Raw genomic sequence first — 19420 nt, forward strand, 5'->3', positions numbered from 1 at the left:
AAAATATTCCCCTCACCCCAACCTAAGTATAGTGGGTAAAAGGGTTTTGGACAAGTATGATGTGCCTTGCACACCTTCCTGCAAAGAAGCCCCCTTTTTCCCCAATGTGGGACATTTAAAAATTAATACCTGCCTTTTTTCATCTAATGGTTATGGATTGAGTTATGCTTTTTAACCCTGTTGCCAAACCTCTTCCTCTCAGCATACAACAAGGATGCCAGCTTGTTAAACCAAGTATGCTGTTTTCCGGGGACAGCCAACTGACCTGGAATATGCAAGATCCTTCCCCATGTGGGAAGGCCACCCTCCTCTCCACACCCTGACTTTTATTAGGGATTTCTGGACTCAAGGGTAGGTAGGGTGATGACCATGTCCAGCTTGAAGCAGCTAGAGGAGCACAAGACCTTTGCCCACTGTCCTTTATAAGATTATAAAGGGTCTTAAGTCTGAGAGGGGGGAATTGTTGTTTTTAACGCTATAAAAATAATTAATTTTTAAAAAGAGAGACTAATATAGGAAAGGGTAAAGCTGAGGAACTTACATGCACAACACATGGACGTGAACTAAGGGGGATGGGATTGCTGGGGGAGAGGGGTGCTGGGAAGAAGGGAGAAAAGGGGAAAAATTAGAACTATTGTAACAATAGAATCAATAAAATATACTTTTAAAAAAGTGAAGCAGCATTTGTTTTGTAGTTCACACATTATTGCATATCTCATGGCTTATGGCATCTCACCATTTTCTACACCGTATTCAGTTGATTTATGTATATGTCTTACTTTCCTGACTAGTCTCAATGCACCTGAAAAGGACTATGCTTCACATGTGTTTATTATCTCTTACACTGCCTTGTATATAGCAAGATTCCAAGAAATGCACCTTAAATGAAAAAATAAAAAGGAGTATGGAATTCTTGCTTTTATAGCCCATCTCATATCACATTTGGCTCTAAGTGTCCAGTCTTTTTCTATGGAAATGACTTTCTCTTTTCCCAATGCAGACAAGACCTTCTAATGAATGCCAATTTAACACTGATTTTTAATATCAATTCCCCATACATGCCTTTTCTAAAATAGCCATAACCAATATTACCATCAAATTTAGTAGAATTCACTATGTGTAAGATGTTGAAGGGAAAAGAAAAAGAAGTTTAGTTCCTTAGGGAACCTAAATCTAAAAGCATTCCCTATGTTAGCATTTCTCATTCTGATCTTTATGGCTGTTCTATAAAAATGGGTTCCATGGTCATAAATTTAGGAAATCCCAGCTTATAGTTAAACAGCTTTAATTTTTTTAATACTGCCAATCCTCATAGGACTCCTAATTTGCTAATGGACATCTTGGCTCTCAAGGATAGAATATGGAGCACTTCCAAAATTTATCATCCCAACAAACCCCCTCTTTGGCAAAGAACTTTTGGGATTAATGTTCACTAAGGAAATATTACCTTAAAGCATTATTTCTTTGTATTCTAGTTGGCATGAGCAGGGGCCTGAGAGAACATGGGAAAACATGGGAAGCTGCAATATCCAGAAGACTTATTTTCCAAATGCTACATGGAAATATATTTTCATGTGTACCTCTCCTGGACAAGAGTGTACATCATCCCACAACAATGAGCTGAATAAAGACATAAAATGAAAACACTTGCACATCTACCTAAAACTGAAAGTGCTCTGTGCTGAGTCTTAGGCCTGGACTTCTGCCAGTTGCAACTGAGCAATACAGAGAGCAAGTACATCAGAACAGATAAAGGGGGTCAAGGGGTGTTAACTGAGTGCTTTTGACTTGTGCATCCTGGTGACTGGGCAGATGCAGTCCTGACCATCCACTGGATGGAGTTACCTCAGATATGGCTCCAATGATCATGATGGCAAAGACATGATGAGGACTTGCAGTGTGAGGGATGGTGGACCAGGAGCCATTAGATTCCTAGCACAATCTTCCCAAAATTTGTACATCAGAAAAGTATTTTTTTTTAAATCTACAGATTGGAAAAAGTCACAGATACTCAAGACTTCTTTGGTAGGTGCCCAAATAATTATGCATATTAGCAACTTAACCATGTCTGTGCCCGCGGGGCTACTTTTATCCGTCACTGTTGGTCAGCAAGTGTAAGCCAATAGTGATTCCTTCCCAACATCTCTGAAGCTTGATACTTTTCCAGAGATGTTTATCTGCTTAATATGGCCATGGGACTAAGCCACTAGGTAACACAAAAAATTAAATCTTAGCCTAAAGTTCACTGTATAGTTTGAGCCAGGCAAATTACATGAGAGTTATCGGAATAAGTGAACTAGTAAGTACTTCAGTAATTGTTCTCTTTGTTTGAAAAATATGACATGAGAAAAGTCTTTTAAGTCTTTTAAATGAAAAGGACTCAGCTTCACTGCTTTCAGGATCAAAGTATTCATTACATTTAACTATAACATACATTTTCTGTGATCCCACCTAGAATTTTCTTCTTCTGGTTGCATTAAGCTCAAACACAAAGCAAAAAATAAAATGAAATGCTATGAAAAAGGCATTGCACTGCTCAAACACAAGATATAAACATTATTATCATTATTTGTCTCTTTTCAGTTTCAAGTTCTGTGTTTGCTAAAGCTAGTTATCAATTTTACATTTATCTGTCTGTCTCTGTCTCTCTTTCACACACTTCTGTAGGACCTTGAACTTTCTCCCATCTCTAAAGTAAGGATAACTGTCACTTACTGAAACTCTGAGGCCCACTAGCTTTTCAAAAGTTATTTTTTTCACTGAGTTTGACACAGCAGTGAAAAACCCTGGAGTCCAAACCTGAGGGAGAGGGCTATGTAGCAGTGCTGATCCTGTTAAGTGGCAGGACAGAACAATGACAGAAAAGGTTTTCTGAATGGGTCAGTGTGTTCATGGGACAATGGAACTTTCCTTCTTCAGGAAGTGCCCAGAATGGAGCAGGTATGGGATTCACAGGACATCGAAGTTTTTTGTTTGTTTGTTTGTTTGTTTGTTTAAGGTTTCAACCGTTAGAAGGCTATTCTGCAAAAGTTTGAAAATTCCAGACCAATGAGTCAGCCTTTTGATTGAGGTAGTGGGTGTATGCTCTGGTGTAGGAGTAGGGGCTTCAAAAGGGGGGAATGGGAAGGAAGGAGGAGATTCTAACTTCAAACTGGCAACTATATTCTAACCTGGAAGGTCAAAACCTCCAGGAGTTGGGTTATCACGGAGACTAGAGCAATCCTCTTGAGGAAGGTGCTTATATAATCTTTTGTTCCATTCACAAATTTCTTTTTTTTTGTCATTAGCCAAAATGTTGAAGCCCCATTTGAGGAGGTGATTACAAAGTTCCACAGCTTTAGTGAGAGAAATCCTATGTCTGACCTAATCCAAAGTAGGAGGGTGACTGTAGATTACTTCTTGATGAATAGTTGGTAAACAACTTTAGCAGTAATTAACTCCCTTTTAAAAATGAATGGAAGGAAGATCAAAAGAGTTCTGTAGGTGGATGGTGGTAGCAAAACAGTTTGAATGTACTTAATGTCACTGAAATGTACACCTAAATATGGTTAACATGGTACATTTTATGTGTATTTCACAATTGTATTAAAAGTTAATGGAAGGAATACAGCATTCCCTCACTTATTGTGGGTATTATGTTCCAGACCCCGCCCCCCCCACCAAAGTAGGAACCTTACATTTATTCTACACTCTTAAACCTATGTAATTTTAACAACATATGTACACAGTGCTGCAAAATCCCATGATATAGTGAAAAATCCGTGAAAAATAATTAACTATAATATTTTTAAAAATCCCGCGATACAGAGAGGCTGCGATAAGTTAACCACAATGTAGTGAGGGACTACTGTATATTTAATAATTAATATGACTTTGCTATATATTGGGCTGTCACTTCAACTGAGCAGAACATTTATTCTTTTAGAAACTAAATCAGAGACTTACCCCTGAAAGTTTGCAGGAAAAAGAAAGAAGGCTTTGAGAGAAAATGGCTAATGCTGACAGAGCTTTCTAAACAGTTCAAGGGTTTAAGAGTAATTTCTGTCATTAAGCTTTTCTGTGACCACAAGAAGTAAATGAAGTCTTTTTAAAATGGAGGAGAAATACAAAGTAAGTTACTAAAAACTACTTTTTAAGAGCTATGTAAATGTATCTTTATACTGAATACTTAATAGATCAAAGTGAAAATATGTAAACATTTTTAGTCTCTCTCCTTTTAAAAACCTACACAATTGTAATTTAGAGAGAAAACAAATAATCCTTCTTGCGTTACCTCATTTCTACAATCAAAACAAAATTTCTTATCATGAGTACAGGTCCACTACCACTTGCCTATCCTTACCTAATTGTCTTTTTACTATCTTCTACCCTGATTTATAAAAATTACTTTAAATACTCTTTTTCTTTCTTTCTTTTTTTAACCAGAGTATAATGGCATGAAACAAAATTCTCTTATCTTGAACATACTTTGGTTAATAAGCTTATATTAATCATTTATCAAAAAGTATAGCCAATAATTCCAAACTATACTCTAGACCTCTGGACTTAGTATTTTAACAAAATAATAAAATCCATCTGTAGTATTCAGCCTGCTGAGCTTAACTGTCGTGGTCTGGGGTTGCTCAGGTATCAGGTGCTCACAAAGGCCAGAGGGGCTCCAGATCAGAGACTCAGGATCTTCTCAGGACAAGAGAAGAAACCATTCTGGTGAATGGTGCCACATATGGCTCCCAGGTACACACTTTACCCCTCAGGTCCACTGAAGCCCTTGCTGCCAAAGTGGCAAGTAATTTTTGTCAAATCTAGGAGCAGTCTATTAGAGAGGTTCACAAGTTGACTTTCTGCCCTGGAATAAGGAACAATATGGGGTAGTCCATAGAACCCTGAGCCTAAGAGCTGGAAAATCTCACTTGGCTCATAAATTATTCTGAGCCGCTATTTGCTCATCTATAAGAAGGATAAAAATAATGTTTATTACATCATAGGATCATTGGGAAGCTCAAATTGAGGCAGGATAGTAAAAAGCTCAGAGAATTCCTTGGCATGTGGAATAGGGAAACTGGGACAAGTAGCTGAACAAACCGGATAAACAGTTTGCATCCAGATGCAGATGGTCACCAGAGCAGAAGGTCCTGAGTTCTTAGCAGGGGTCAAAACTGGGAAAACAAGGACCTCACTCTCAAGGTAACCTTTATTCCCCTGGTCTTTCCTCCTTGGAGATAACATCTAGGCTTCAGCTGTATTCCAGCGCTTCAGGCCCAGAAAAGCAGTAAAACCACTCTATAATTATAAGCAAGGATTCAAAGACACAATTATACCTGGCAAACATTAAGACCAACAACGACAACAACAAAAAACTACATCCTCTGCTTTCAACACAGCCTACTAGCTAAACCAAAGTTCATATCCTAGCAATAACAACAAAAATTAACTTAGCATTCCAGGACACACACATTCTTAAAAACCTTGGATTTTGGTCATTGGCATAAAAACCTGGAGTAAATGGCTGTGGGAAGAATAGAATAAATACAAGGAAAAAAATTCTTGCTGAGATGTTACTGTCAGGAAAGTCTGCATTGTTTCAAATAAATCTTTATCACACCATTCTCTAAAAACAAATGTGTAGTATACATTTATAGTCCCTAATTTTATTTAGAGAGGATGTGAAAAGCAAGGAGAAAGTCAGAATGCTCCTTCAAAGCAGCTCCTAAAAAATACCTTGCTTCATCTCTGGCAGTGTTTTCCATCTCTGTACCCTACCTACATTACTAAGATCTAAAGGAACTGATGGAAAAAATATCAAGTATTTCCTTCTTACTCCCCAAGACTTGGCATAGCAAAATTTAACAAAAAGCCTCTACAACCCAATGAAATTCACTCATAAACAATCATAATAACGGCACATTTTATTTACTAAAGCAAGTAATAAATCAATACATCCAAGAGGCATTCAAGTCCATCTGCTTCCTTTACAACATTCAAAGAAAAAAAAAAAAAGAATCATTACAGAAGATGTTTTAAAGATAAGTAGTTGATGTCACCTTTTAGGTTAAAGATATAGGATTAATTTATATTACTTCCATAAATCAGAGATAGTCTCCCAAATAAAGCCATATCAAATTCACAAATTCATAAAACCTGTTCACTATTGAAACCAGTCAATACTTTATATAAGAATAAGAATATACTAAATCAGAATTAGAATAGAAATTCTATTCACAAGATTTATGAAGGACAAAGGCAGAAATGTTAGCTAATATTATTTATTGTTATTGTTTACTTATTTCTTCCTTTTAGACAGCAAGCTCCATGTAAGCGGAAACTTTGATTATGTTCCCACCACTGTATTTCCAGTCTGGAATGATATCTGGTCCAGAGTAGACTTCCCAGTAACTATTTATTGAACCAATAAATGAATTTGACATAAGAATGTGAACCTTCTGTGATTGAAGTAGATAGACATAATCTCTTGGGGAAGAGACATGTAGAAAACACCACTAAACATCTATCCCTAGTGCTCAGCTCAGAGGATCAGGCTCAGAACTCCACATTATGTCAAAACTTGCACTGTAAACATGAGCTAGAAAGGGTCAAGAATAGTTCTTTGGTGAATACTAAAGTGAAGCTGGATGCACTGCAGACTGTTGACAGAGGAAATAATTGAGGCATTCTTTCAAGCAGCATGTTGGGAAAATTGAAGAGCTGAAGCAATCTGGATCATAAATAATACTGCTTGGTTTAATTAGAGAGTGGCAATCTTTCAGTGATTCACTCACTTCATTACGGTGTTATTAAAAAAAAAAAAAAAGAATCACTGTGTTATATTACTAAAGCTGGGGTTGCCATGAGAGATAATATAATTTGTATTATTAACCCAACATACTATCGTTTTGGGGAAAAGCCACTTTTTTCTCTAGAAGTGGACAGAACAGTGAGAGTTGAGATAGTTTTAAATAAGGAGACTTGTTTTTTGTGATACAGTTTATTAGTAATCTTACCTGGAATATCTAACTGAATACCTTTCTGTTTTTCTCTAATCTGGCCTGCTCCCTTTGTAGTTTCTTGGTTACTATAAAAATATCCACTACACTGAGTATTTCTCATTGCAGAAATGATATAATATCATCAGAAACACTACCAAAAATGAAGTACTCATTCAGTTAAAATAAATGCCAACCAACCCACTATATTTTTACCTTAACATTTCTGTCTACCTTGGTTAAAAATATGTTCTTTGGCAGGTTAAATTATGTGAGAGGATGGTTGAATGGTATTATGTTCTCCATTCTTTTGTTAGGTGAGATTATATCTTAAATGAAGAAAGAAACAGGGTTTAGCATCATAAATATGTGTTTAGTTGCAAGTACTAAAATTCAAAATAGAGCTTCAACATTCATTGTCTAGCACTTAAGTGTCTGTTTTCCAGTTATGACATCAACCACAATAATCAAGACACAATGATTGTATTATAGCAGATAGCTACACTACTCTTCTAGGCTCATAGGCCAAAGGATTGAGCAAAATCACCCCCAGCACTGCCTTCAGTGACACGATGAAGGACACAGAATGACTCTTAGAAGAGATCCCTCAAAGAAGACCAGGACAAGCACAAAGGCAACTTCATGGACTTCCAAGCCACACCAAAATCCCTGACACAGGAATCTGCCATAGGAAGAGACAACATTGAAAAGTGGAAAGGCCTTGACTTAAATTCTACCTCTGTGGCCCTTATTTTCATGAGTAGGTTACTTGTCCTCTGAGCTTCAGCCCATTTCTGTGAAATGGGGCTATAGCCACTGCCGTAGGGTCCTTGTGAGGGTTTGGTAGATAATGGAGGTGAAGACCCTGGCACAGGGCCTGGAACATACAAGGATCTCAGTAAAGGTGAGCTAGGGTTGTCATTACTACATGAATGCTGCTGACCTTGAGGGATCAATCATTGTGGCTACAATTTCAGTGTGCTCTTTGTTGTTCAAAGTACAGGTTAAGCAGTAGTCTTAGCAAAAAGCCTGCCACATGCATGTTCAATAATTATGACAGAACATTATTTCTAGTGTGTTGACATGTGTAGCCATGCAACGACAAAGATCCAGAGGTTAATAATGCCTTACATTCCTGAATGCAGCCTCAAGCTACCAAGTCCCATGCCACAAGATGCCTTTCTAATAGGTTATGCAATGGCTCAGCCATATTTGTATTTTTGTTGAAAAAAAAATATGGTGGCATTTGAGTAGCTCTATTCTATGGAAAGCTGTTTCTTAGGAACAGGACAATCAGGGATGTGTGGTCCTAACCTTAGAGAGGGACTCAGTAGCAGCAATAAAGAAAGTGACCCTGGATGCTACTCTTAACATTTTCCTTTCCTTACTTAGGGATTTGATGTAGCATTTCCTTAAGTCTTTCCACAAGTTCATCCTCTACTGATGCTTGCAGTGGGACCCTCTCAAAGAATAGAATAATTACAACTAGACTTCTCAATGCAAGGCTCTCCATGAAGCCCAGAAAATTCCAGAGGTCTCAGAAAACCCAAGCTAATGATACTGAACTCATTAAGGTCCTGTCAACAAGGCTGAGAAACATGCCATGATTTGTTGATAACTTTCAAGCAAAGGCAAAATTCTCAAACATCAGTTTCTCATTTTACCCCCACCTCCAACATGAACAATGAGGAGTAGAATTATTACAAAAATTGGCTGGGTGATGCTCTCAAAAATCTCACCTTACCATCATGTTTTAGAGTGGGCATAGCTGGGAGATTACCAGGTACTTAGTTGGAGGACATAGCTATAAATTTTCATTTTCCATTTCAAAATGTATGAAAAGGAACATGGAACTGGGAGAAGAGTAAGGGAAACATACTTGCTCTTTCAATAACTGTATCCATTCATTGCCTGAGCTGGGCTTCAGTGAAATAGATGGTGAGATACCTTGCAATGGGTATGTGTTCAACCAAAAAAAGAAATATTGGAGGGCCAGTACACTTCATTCAGGACCCTTAATTTCATTTCCTATGCTACATATTGGGATCACTAAGAGCATGCAGTCAGGAGGTAGGCAGACTGTTACTTGTTATATAGCCCTGTCAAGTCATTTTACCTCTCTGAACCTGTTTTCTCCTGTGTAAAAAGCGGATAACTAAGGGAAGGGTTTAGTCAGGGAATGTGTATGAATGACTCATGGACATGGACAACGGGGAGGGATATGATTGTGGGAGAAGGGGTGGGCTAGGTGGGGGGGAGCAATGGGGGAAAAAACGGGACAACTGTAATTGAAAAATCAAACAAACAAACAAACAAAAAAGCAGATTACCATGCCTGCCCAGCAGAGGGGAAGTAAGTGTTTAATAAGTTGATATATAAAAAGCACTTAGGTGTTTATTATGAGGTTCCAGATAAAATAAAAAGATCTCTCAGCATGTGAAAGTCATGGAGGAAGAGATTTTAAGGATGGATCTACTCAGATACTAGGATAATCATCAACTTTGTTTGCTTCCCAATTGACTAGAGAGTGAATTTACATGACTGTTTAATTAGTACTTGAGTGCAAAGGATTTGGTCTCTTCCTATATTAAATGTGCTAATACGCATAAAAGTCGTCGGCAGCCGTCCGTCTCGAGAGACGATGGTGTAGCTTCTTAAGTGTCCATCTGCACCGCCGAGAATGGCTGTGCAGTCCGACTCGGGAGTGACACGGCATCTGTCTCCTCCCGTGTTGAATTGACATCTTGCGATGACGCTGGAGTGTCCTCTCCAGTGGAGCTGAAGCTACAGAGCCTGGGCAGGGTGATATGGAGGGTCTGCTGTTGCCCATGCAGCAGACCCCCCCTCTCTTCGCAGCTGAAGGGTCCAAGGGAAAGACGGAGTCGATACAGCTTGGCTTCAGGTGCGCCGCAGGAGTTGCCGGTGTTGACTACAACGTCAAACCGCCTTAGGGACTCCGGCTCCGGATTTTCTGTCGGGGTTTACTCCCTTAGCCTTTCCCCTGAAGAGGTATGCCGCAAGGCAGCGGAGGTTTTTTGGAGTCAGAGTTTTCCTTCTCTGATACGCATAAAAGTATTCAATATGTTAGTTGCTATTATTCTTACCATTGTTATTACTTACTAGTCTAGTGAAACACCATGCCATGCAGAAAAGAGAAAGTGGGGAAATAAGGGGATTTTTCCTTCTTGATTGTGGCCTATTGAAACCAGCATTCCTCAACACTGTATAATTTTTTATACTTTCTTCATTACTTCATTGGCCTCTGAATCCACAATTTTTCTAAAGGCTACTGGTTTGTTGTTTACCTTGTATCACTGCTAGACTCCCCCAAGCATCCCAAATTACCTGGTTATCACTTTTCCAATATTCCTGCTCTCCTTGATTGGCATAGGTATACACGCATCACAGATATTCTTAAATCCCAGTTCCAAAAGGCTGGGGAGACACTGGACTCACCTGATTGCCTGGATTTTAGCAGGGGATAGCTGTGTCTATTGAGAAGTGATACGGTTAGTGGTGTGGGAATCCTGGCATTAGACTGAGTAGGCAACCTCTGGCCTGGTGGTGCTCATTCTAGGAAGTGGGCCACAAAATCTGATCAGAAACCTGACTTCTCATGACACATTTCCAGACTCCAGCTGCTCTGTCTGGCTTCACTAAGAAAGAATAAAACTGGCAACAGCAGCTGTTCCTTGAGTAGATATCAGCATTTAGTAGTTAAACAATCATTTGTTTAAACAGTAGGACGTTACACAACTAAGCTAGACTTCACCAGTCAAGTCTAGGTACAGAGGAAATTATCAAGGCATGTAAAGAAATGGCAGGTAAGAAGGAGAATGAATAACTCTGTCAATCTTAAAAAAAGTAGCCTCAAACTATTGTGTTCCTTAGGGACTTAGAACTGCATCATAGGTGCCTTAGGGGCTGCTGGGAGCTTCCAGAGGGCTCTGTGTGTGTCACAGGTGCCCCCTCCCACTCCAGGGAGGGGAGGAAAGGAAACTGAGAGCCTTCTACCCATAATTCCTTATTCTGGTTGGACTGGGGTGGGGATGCAGCCTTCGAGTGCCTTGGGGAGTTATGTGGAGGAGGACTAAGCTGAGGCATAACCATTTGCAGTAAAGAACAGGAGAACACTACTTGAAAGCCTAGAACCACATTTTTTTTATGATTGTTCTGAGAAAAAAACTAAAAAAAAAAAAAAAAACCCAAATGTTTTTCCAAATACAATATCCCCTATTGGTCCCTTGAGTAAAATATCAGGCTTACCTTGACATATTGTACAACACGCTCATTTACGTTCACTTTGTAAGTTTTTAAACCCAGCTCCTTAGATAACCTTAAGATCCTGTTCTGGGTGGGTCCCACATAAGCACCGCCAACATCTACGTAATCGACATGTTTATTCTGTAGAAAGAGAAAAAGTATTAAAAAGACTTTGGTTAGACAACTACCTAAAAACTAGAGACAACCAGAAGTTCCAGAAAATCAAAATTGGAAATGGAAGTCCAACAAACAAAGATATAAAGAAGAAATATTCATCCAGACAGGTAAGAGGGGCGGGGCCAGGGCAGAAAGAACACAATGTGGTTGTGGCAGCAGCAGCAGGCCAGCAGAAAATTCAGTTAAACATTTTTAAAAGTCTAGAGGGACATCTGGGGAGCACTCCCAGTGCCAGACCAGACTAAACAGCTCACGGTTCCAGCACTGGGGACAATAAAGCCTCATTGCTTCTGACAGTGCAAACCAGTGAGGGTTGGGGCAGAGGCAGAAACTGCCAGTCTCTCAGCAGAGTTCACATGTTTAAAGGGCCCCCAAGGCCCTAGAATGTTCACAGACCCACCCACTCTGGGAACAATGGCCAGGGAAACCACTATAGAGGCGCCAGTCCCATATGGAAGTGGGAGAAGTGCCTGGAAAAGGGTGAGTGCTGAGCAAGCAGCATTGTTCCCTCTCAGACCTCTCCCCGATATACAGTGCTACAATGTGGTGAAATGGGTCACCCTGTACTGATGAATACCTAAGGCTCCACCCCTTACAATGTAAAAGGTGCAATGATTCTACCTAAGACACAGAGGCAAACAAACACAAGAGACTGTCAAGATGAGGAGACAGAGAAGTATGGCCCAAAAGAGGGAACGGATCAAAGTTCCAGTGAGAGAACTAAGCGATGAGGAGATAGCCAACCTAACAGATGAAGAGTTCAAAACACTGGTAATAAACATGCTCACAGACTTGACAGATATCCTTAAGTATGGCAAGTACATAGGGAAGAAGTGAAGGCTATGCTAAATTAAACAAAGGAAAATCCACATAAAGCCAATGATGAAGAGAAGAAAACCGGGGTTCAAATCAATGATTTGGAATATAAGGAAGAAAAAAACAGTCAACCAGTACAAAATGGGGAAACAAAAATTGAAAAAAATTAGCAGAGGCTTGGGAACCTCTGGGACAGCTTTAAATGTGCCAACATCCGAATTACAGGGGTGCCAGAAGGAGAAGAGGAAGAGCAAGAAATTGAAAGCTTATGTGAAAAAATAATAAAGGAAAACTTTCCAAATTTGGTGAAGAATACAGACATAGAAGTTCAGGAAGTGCAGAGAGTCCCACACAAGCTAGACCCAAAGGGACCACACCAAGACACATCATAATAAAAATGCCAAAGGTGAAAGATAAAGAGAGAATCTTAAAAGCAGCAAGAGAAAAGCAGAGAGTTACCTACAAAGGGGTGCCTATAAGACTATCAGCTGAGTTATTAAAAGAAACTTTGCAGGCAAGAAGGGACTGGCAAGAAATATTCAAAGTGATAAAAAGCAAGGACCTACAACCAAGACTACTGTATCCAGCAAAGCTATCATTTAGAATGGAAGGGCAGATAAAGTGCTTCCCAGACAAGGTAAAGGTAAAGGAGTTCATCATCACTAAGCCATTATTATATGAAATGTTAAAGGGACTTATTTAAGAAAAAGAAGATCAACACTATGAACATTAAAATGACAACAAACTCATAACTATCAATGACTGAATCTAAAAAATAAAAACAAAAACAAACTAAGCAAACAACCAAAACAGGAACAGAATCATAGGTGTGGGGATCATTTGGAGGGTTATTAGCTGGGAGGGGGGAAGGGAGAGAAATGGGGAAATGGTGCAGGGACTAAGAAGCATAATTGGTTGGTACAAAATAGACAGGGGGGAAATAAGAATAATATAGGAAAGAGTGAAGCCAAAGAACTTACATGCACGACCCAGGGATATGAACTAAGGGGGGTGAAATTGCTGGAGGGGAGAGGGGTACTGGGAAGAGGGGAGCAAAGGGAAAAGAAATTGGGACAACTGTAACAACATAATCAATAAAATATACTTAAAGAATAAAAATAAAAAAGAGGTAAACATAAAAAAAAGACTTTGGTTAAAACTTGAAAAATAAAAGGTTGTTATAATAAAACATTGATTTTTTACAACTTAAATGTGCCTTAGATCTCTGATAAATTACAACTGAAAATAGCAATCCTTTCTCCTCTACTCAAAAACTGGGCACAACCCTGTATGACATTCATCACCAGGCAACTCCATTTGCATAGTTACTGGTGAGGCCATTTCAACAATAACATGGAAAAAGAATAAAGCGCACTTTAGTACATTCTGCCAATCTAGAACCATTTTAAAGAATTTAGGTTATTTTCTATGCTTTTCTTTGGGGTTGTTGCTGGAGGAGACACCTGGGGATTTCTTAGGCCTAATTCTCTGATTTCCAACAAATTAAATCTCAAATCAGCCCAGACTCATGGGCTCTTGATCTGATTTTTAAACACTTACAGGGTGTATCATAGGAAAGAGTACAAAAAATTATTAAACAGATTCATATACCTAACAAATTAGTTTATAAATATGCAAATCTTTTTTCTTGAAGTTTCTTTTCCTCTCTTAAATGCAATTCTACATTTTTTCCAGTTTTTTTATTAACACGTTCCCCAATGAATTAATCAATAAATTAAATATTGGTGAGTTATAATTCCCTAATGTGTTTATAATAACTTCTTATGGGACTGTTTCTACTTTGTTGTTTATACCAGTTCTCATTCATGTTTCCTCTTCTTGTTTGCCTAATTATTTTTTATGGCATGCCACTTGTTGAATATGAAAAACTGGAAATAATTTTAATCCTTGGAGGATATCTTTCTTAGAGAAGATTTATGTCTGCTTCTGCCCAGCACCTGGGTTCACTAACAATACAATAACTTTATTGAGTTTTCTGTGCCTGAATGATTTAAAGTTGGGCTGAAGTGCACTCATGGCCTAGTCCTTTTGTAGTTTGCCCTTAGTACTAGGACAGAGTCCAACCCAAAGCATAAGGAGTTTACCAACACTTTCCTCCACACACACACTTTTCTGAACTTTGGGTTTGACCTTTAGTTGTCTGAGTTTTGTAAGACTTGAAAGTACTACTCAGCCTCTCACTCGCTTCTTCAGTGGTCAGCAAGCTCCTCCCTCCTCACCACACCAGTGAAGGGAGAAGTAGGTCAATCTTTCCCTTCCAGATGTAGAAGGGTTGGGAAAATGACCTAATTTGTTATTTTCAGAATATTGTCTAGTATTATTTAACTTTGCCTTCCTGGAGTAACCCAACTTCATATTATCCTTCTATTGCAGGATATGCTTTGCTAACATATTGTTTAAGATTTTTGCATCTATGTTCATAAATGAGATTGAGATTATCCCATGATTCTCCTTTCTTCTACAGCCCTTGTATGTTTTTTTGTTTGTTTTTTGTTTTTTGCATTAGAATATTGCTAATCTCATAAGCTAAGGATCATACTTTATTCTATTCTCTAGTAGGGTTTGTATATAAATTGATCTCTTCTTTGAACATTAGGTAGGACACACCTGTAGAGCTATCTAAGCTTAGTGTTTTCATTGTGGGAAAATAAACTACAGGTTCAAGTTAGTTTGAGTCAAAAGCACTACTCATATTTTCTGTCTTCTTAACTCAATGTTAATTTTGATAAATCATATTTTTCTTATAATATATGCATTTCATCTTTGCTTCAAAACTACTGATTTAAAGTTCATGACATCTCTTTTCATTTATTTATTCTTTATTAGATCAGTAGTTATATCTGCATTTTTATCCTTTTCATTGTTTATTTGGGGATGTCTTTTCTTGAAAACTCTAATCAGACACTTGTACATTTTTAATAAATCTCTTCAAAGAATCAACTTTTGTTTCATTGATCTTCTTTAGTAGGTATTTATTTGTATATCATTAATTTATGCTCTTTTTGTCTCTTTTGGATTTGTTACACTCTTAATTTTCTAACTACTTGGATGCTTAGCTTATTCATACTGAGCCACCCCCTTTCTATTGAGGCTATAAATTTTCCTCTAAGTATTGTTTTAGCTACATCCACAACTTTATTTTAGTATTTTCATTATTACGCATTTTAAAGTAGTTTCTAATTTGCATTACACTTTCTCTCTAAATCCATGTTTCTAAAAACTTTATTGTGTTTTAATTTCCACAGATAGAATGATTTTGTTTCTTTTTATCACAACTGTATTGTAGTCAAAGAGTCTGGTTTATATGATAACAATCCTTAAGGCTTACTTTATGACATAGTACATAGTCAATTTTCAAAGATTTTCCTGCATGTAAAAAATGTAGAGTCTATAAGCTTTATGAATATCTTATACATTTCCATTAGAATAAAATCAATTGTGTTCAGCCTTTTTGTTTGCTTAATTTATTATTAACTTAGAAATGCAAGTTAAAAATCTCCTATTGGACATTTATCTTTGATTCCTGTCAATTTTTGCTTTATAGTTTGAGGCTACAATATTCAGTGTATACAAATTTAGAATTGTTCGATCTTCGTGGTCTTTTATCATTATGTACAGACATTTATTTCAATGAAATTTTTGCTTAAGATCTATTACCTATATTAAGATGCATATAACAGCTTAGATTAGTATTTGTATATTTCATTTTCTACCTTTCAGAGTTTTGTTTATTCTGACTTTTTCTTTTTAATTGACAAGTTTATCCCATTTATATTTATTTTTTTTTTAAATATCTTAATTTTACATCTTATTTTATTGTGGATTTTCATTTGTCCCACTTTACGAGCTTTCCCTCTGATTTCTTTGCTTATTTTGGATTAAAGATTTTCTTCTTTTTGTTTTCTTTTTAGTTTTCTCTACTACTTGTTTGGAAGTTATACAATCAGACCTATTCCTTTAGACATTTTCTAGCTATATTAACTTGCATACTTAATATAGTTTATTAATATATCATCTTTCTAATGAAAAATACAAAAACCTTTATGCTTCAATTGTGATCGTTCTTTTTCCAAACTATAAACTATAAAAGTACTATGTTTCAGGTTTTTTGGTCTCCCAACAAATTTGACATTATTTTGTTTTATTCTGTTGTTGATGTTGCTGAATTTTATTTAAATATTCACCAATATCTTTGCTCACTGTTCTTGCTTGAATTTCAGAACTTTTATTTGTAATAATTTTCTTTATGTATGTAACACTGCTTTATAATTTCTACCAATCTGGATCCTAAACTCTATTTTTGTCACTTTGACAAAAAGATATTTCTAACACATAACAAATTCTGGTTAGTTTCTCTTTCTCAGAACAGTGAAAATATTATTTTTCTATCTTCTGTCATCTATTTTTGCTATTGAAGAATCACTCATTAGTGTAAGTCTTGATCTTTTTCAGAGTAAGTATACTTTGCCTTTGTTGTTTCTAAAACATAATAATTGCTTTTGAGATCTCTTTTCTTTGGTATACTGTAGCTTCTGTGTTCTGAGTGAAATTTACTTTTTGTTTATCATGTTTTGGACTTATGGGTTTCCTGGTGTCTTCCAACAATGCTGTAATATCCTCAGCCATTATTTTTTATACTATTGTAACACTATCTTCCATGTCCTAGCTGCCTTCTCTTGCCCTCAGCAATATATTTTCCAATATTTCTCTTTGAACTGCATTCTAATTTCTTCAGATCTAGTTCATTAACTTCAGCTATATCTAATGTTGTGTTTAATCTGCCCCTGAGTTTTTCATTTTAATTAGTGAATTTTCATTTTTAGAAATTATGTTTTAAACTATTTGATTATTTTTAGCTTCTTTTCCCTTGCTCTTAGTTTTAAGCACTTCTTTTCTTTAAAACACGTTAAACATAAATTTTTATTCTGTGTATAATTCAACTGTTACAAAATCTTTCTAGATAATTTTTAATTCTTACTTTCTTTTAGTGCCTTGTTTCTTTGTATGCTTTGTCATTTTTAACTGTGAGTTGCTTACTTTTTTGGAACTTTTTCTGTTTAAGTTATTTGAGGCCTGGGTGGAAAGCATTTGAGTCTATTTCTGCCAGTCACCTTGGCACTTTAAATATTCTGCCTAAAATTTTCCATAACATATAGATAGTGTAAATTAGGATGAAGACCATGAATCAGGGCAAACTTTATTTCTCTCCATTTCTGAATGGTAAGGTTTTATTCTCTTTCACTTTCATGAACAGGGTACAGCACAAAGGATTCCAATTTGGAGTGTTTCCTAATAAAATCCCCTACCTTCAAAAGGTTCTGGGTTTTGATTTCTGGTTCTCTGCATGCCATATATCCATCAGAGTTGAATTGCAAAGTCTACAAGTTTCAGCAGGCACTGAAAGTGAAAGTCAAATTTTGAGGTTCCTAGGCTTCATGTTTTTACTTTGCTCTGGGAGTTCATTTGTTCATTCAATAAATATATGTTGAGCACCTCCTATAAGGTGCCAAATACTGTTCAAGGAGCTTCTGTTACATCAGTGAACAAAACAAAAATCCCTGTTCTCAAGGAGCTTATATTCAGTAGAGACAGAAAATGAACCACAAACTTGATGAATATTTTAGAAATTGATAACAATGATGACACAAGAAAAAAGACAGAGTAGGACAAGGCAGATGAAACTGCAGAGGAGAGAAGGGATGACTTCAACTTAAAATACCAGGGAGATGTGGGCCTCCTTAAAAAGGTTATAACTGCATAAAGACTTAAGGAAGTGAGGTAGTTATCCACATGCATTTCTGGGACAAGAGTATTCCTGGAAAAAGGAAGAGCAGGGCAAAGATAGTAAGGTAGAAGTATGCCTGGTATGTTCAGGAAATAGGAGGTCTGTGTGGCTAGAACAGAATAAGGTAAAGAGAATTGGAGATGAAAGAGAGGTTACATGGGGAGGGGCAGTCATGAAAAGCTTCACAGGGCATTGTAAGGACACCAGCTTTCACTCTGAATGAGGAAAACCATTGGAAGATAAGTGCAAAAGTCTGACTTAGGTTAGGAAGGCTCATTCTATTGCAATAGATGCTGCACTAAGAGTATATTATAAGAAACAATGGTGAAAGCAGGGAAATCAGTTACAAGACTATTGCAGTAATTGGCTCTAGAGATGATGGTGTCTCCCACCAGGTGGAAGCCATGGAAGTGGTGGAAAGTGTAGAATTCTGAATATATTCAGAAGGCAGAACCAAAAGAATCTCCTGGCAGAATGAACGTTGAGCATGACTCCAGATTTTTTTAAAAGTTGTCATCCCCTGATATGAGGAAGGCTTCTAGAATAGCGGTATTGATGAAGGCAAAAAATTCAATTTGGATGTATTAAGTTTGAGATATCTATTCAATATCTAGGAGATTTGCAAATTTCTAACTTCCTTGTCAGAGTAGCATGCATATTTTATTCAGCATTTTACTTATTTCAATGGGGAGAGTTAATCCGGGTTTCCACTGTGCCATAATTCCAGAAATGAAGTGTTACCTTGTCTTTTTATTCTGTCCCTCACGTAACTCTTACATTCCTTTTTACTAACTATTGGTGCTGTCCTCCAAACACTCTCTAGTCTCCAAAATATTTTTTAAGATATGAAGAACAAAACTGACATCGGCATTCCAATAAATTTCTAAGCTTTAACAAAGACAGTAAGAGAATTCTTGGGAGTTTCAAAACGTGATGTCTTTAGAACAGTGATACTATCTTTAAAGTAAATAATCCTAAACGAAGTAGTAAAAAGTGTGAGGCATTTACAGAATGTTTCTTTATAAAACCAAGACATTCTAAAGGAGAGGTACCCCAGGTTCAGCCTGAAGATACTAGAACTGTAATACCATATTCTGCCATGTTACATCTCAGTCTTTAAGGTCTTGATTTCAATCTCATTACACAGCCTTTGAAGAGGCCACAGACATTCAATCCTATTAGAAAGCAAATACACCATTCCTGTGGTAGCCCTGCAGGCACTTCAACTTCATTAATTTGGTTCTGAAAAATTATAGAGGAATAACACTAGAAAAAATATTGGAAAGTTCTGAACTAATAGAAGACGTATCTGAACAGCTTCCAAGTGACAATACCAAACTTGACATTTCAGTAAAGATCCAGAGCAATTTTTATGGCA

The 19420-nt window shown here is 37.1% G+C and overlaps 1 protein-coding gene across 1 annotated transcript in view; it reads right to left on the reverse strand.

The window, feature by feature from the left end:
- The window catches only part of MAOA (monoamine oxidase A), an 80709-nt gene that overhangs the window by 32821 nt on the left and 28468 nt on the right, over positions 1-19420 (reverse strand). Inside the window, exon 3 of the mRNA XM_090264306.1 lies at positions 11247-11384. Coding sequence (XP_090120432.1) covers positions 11247-11384 — 138 coding nt within the window. The remainder of the gene's footprint in view (positions 1-11246; positions 11385-19420) is intronic.

Source organism: Furipterus horrens, unplaced genomic scaffold (assembly GCF_987537825.1).
Source record: "Furipterus horrens unplaced genomic scaffold, mFurHor1.1.pri manual_scaffold_17, whole genome shotgun sequence".
NCBI classification, from domain to species: domain Eukaryota; kingdom Metazoa; phylum Chordata; class Mammalia; order Chiroptera; family Furipteridae; genus Furipterus; species Furipterus horrens.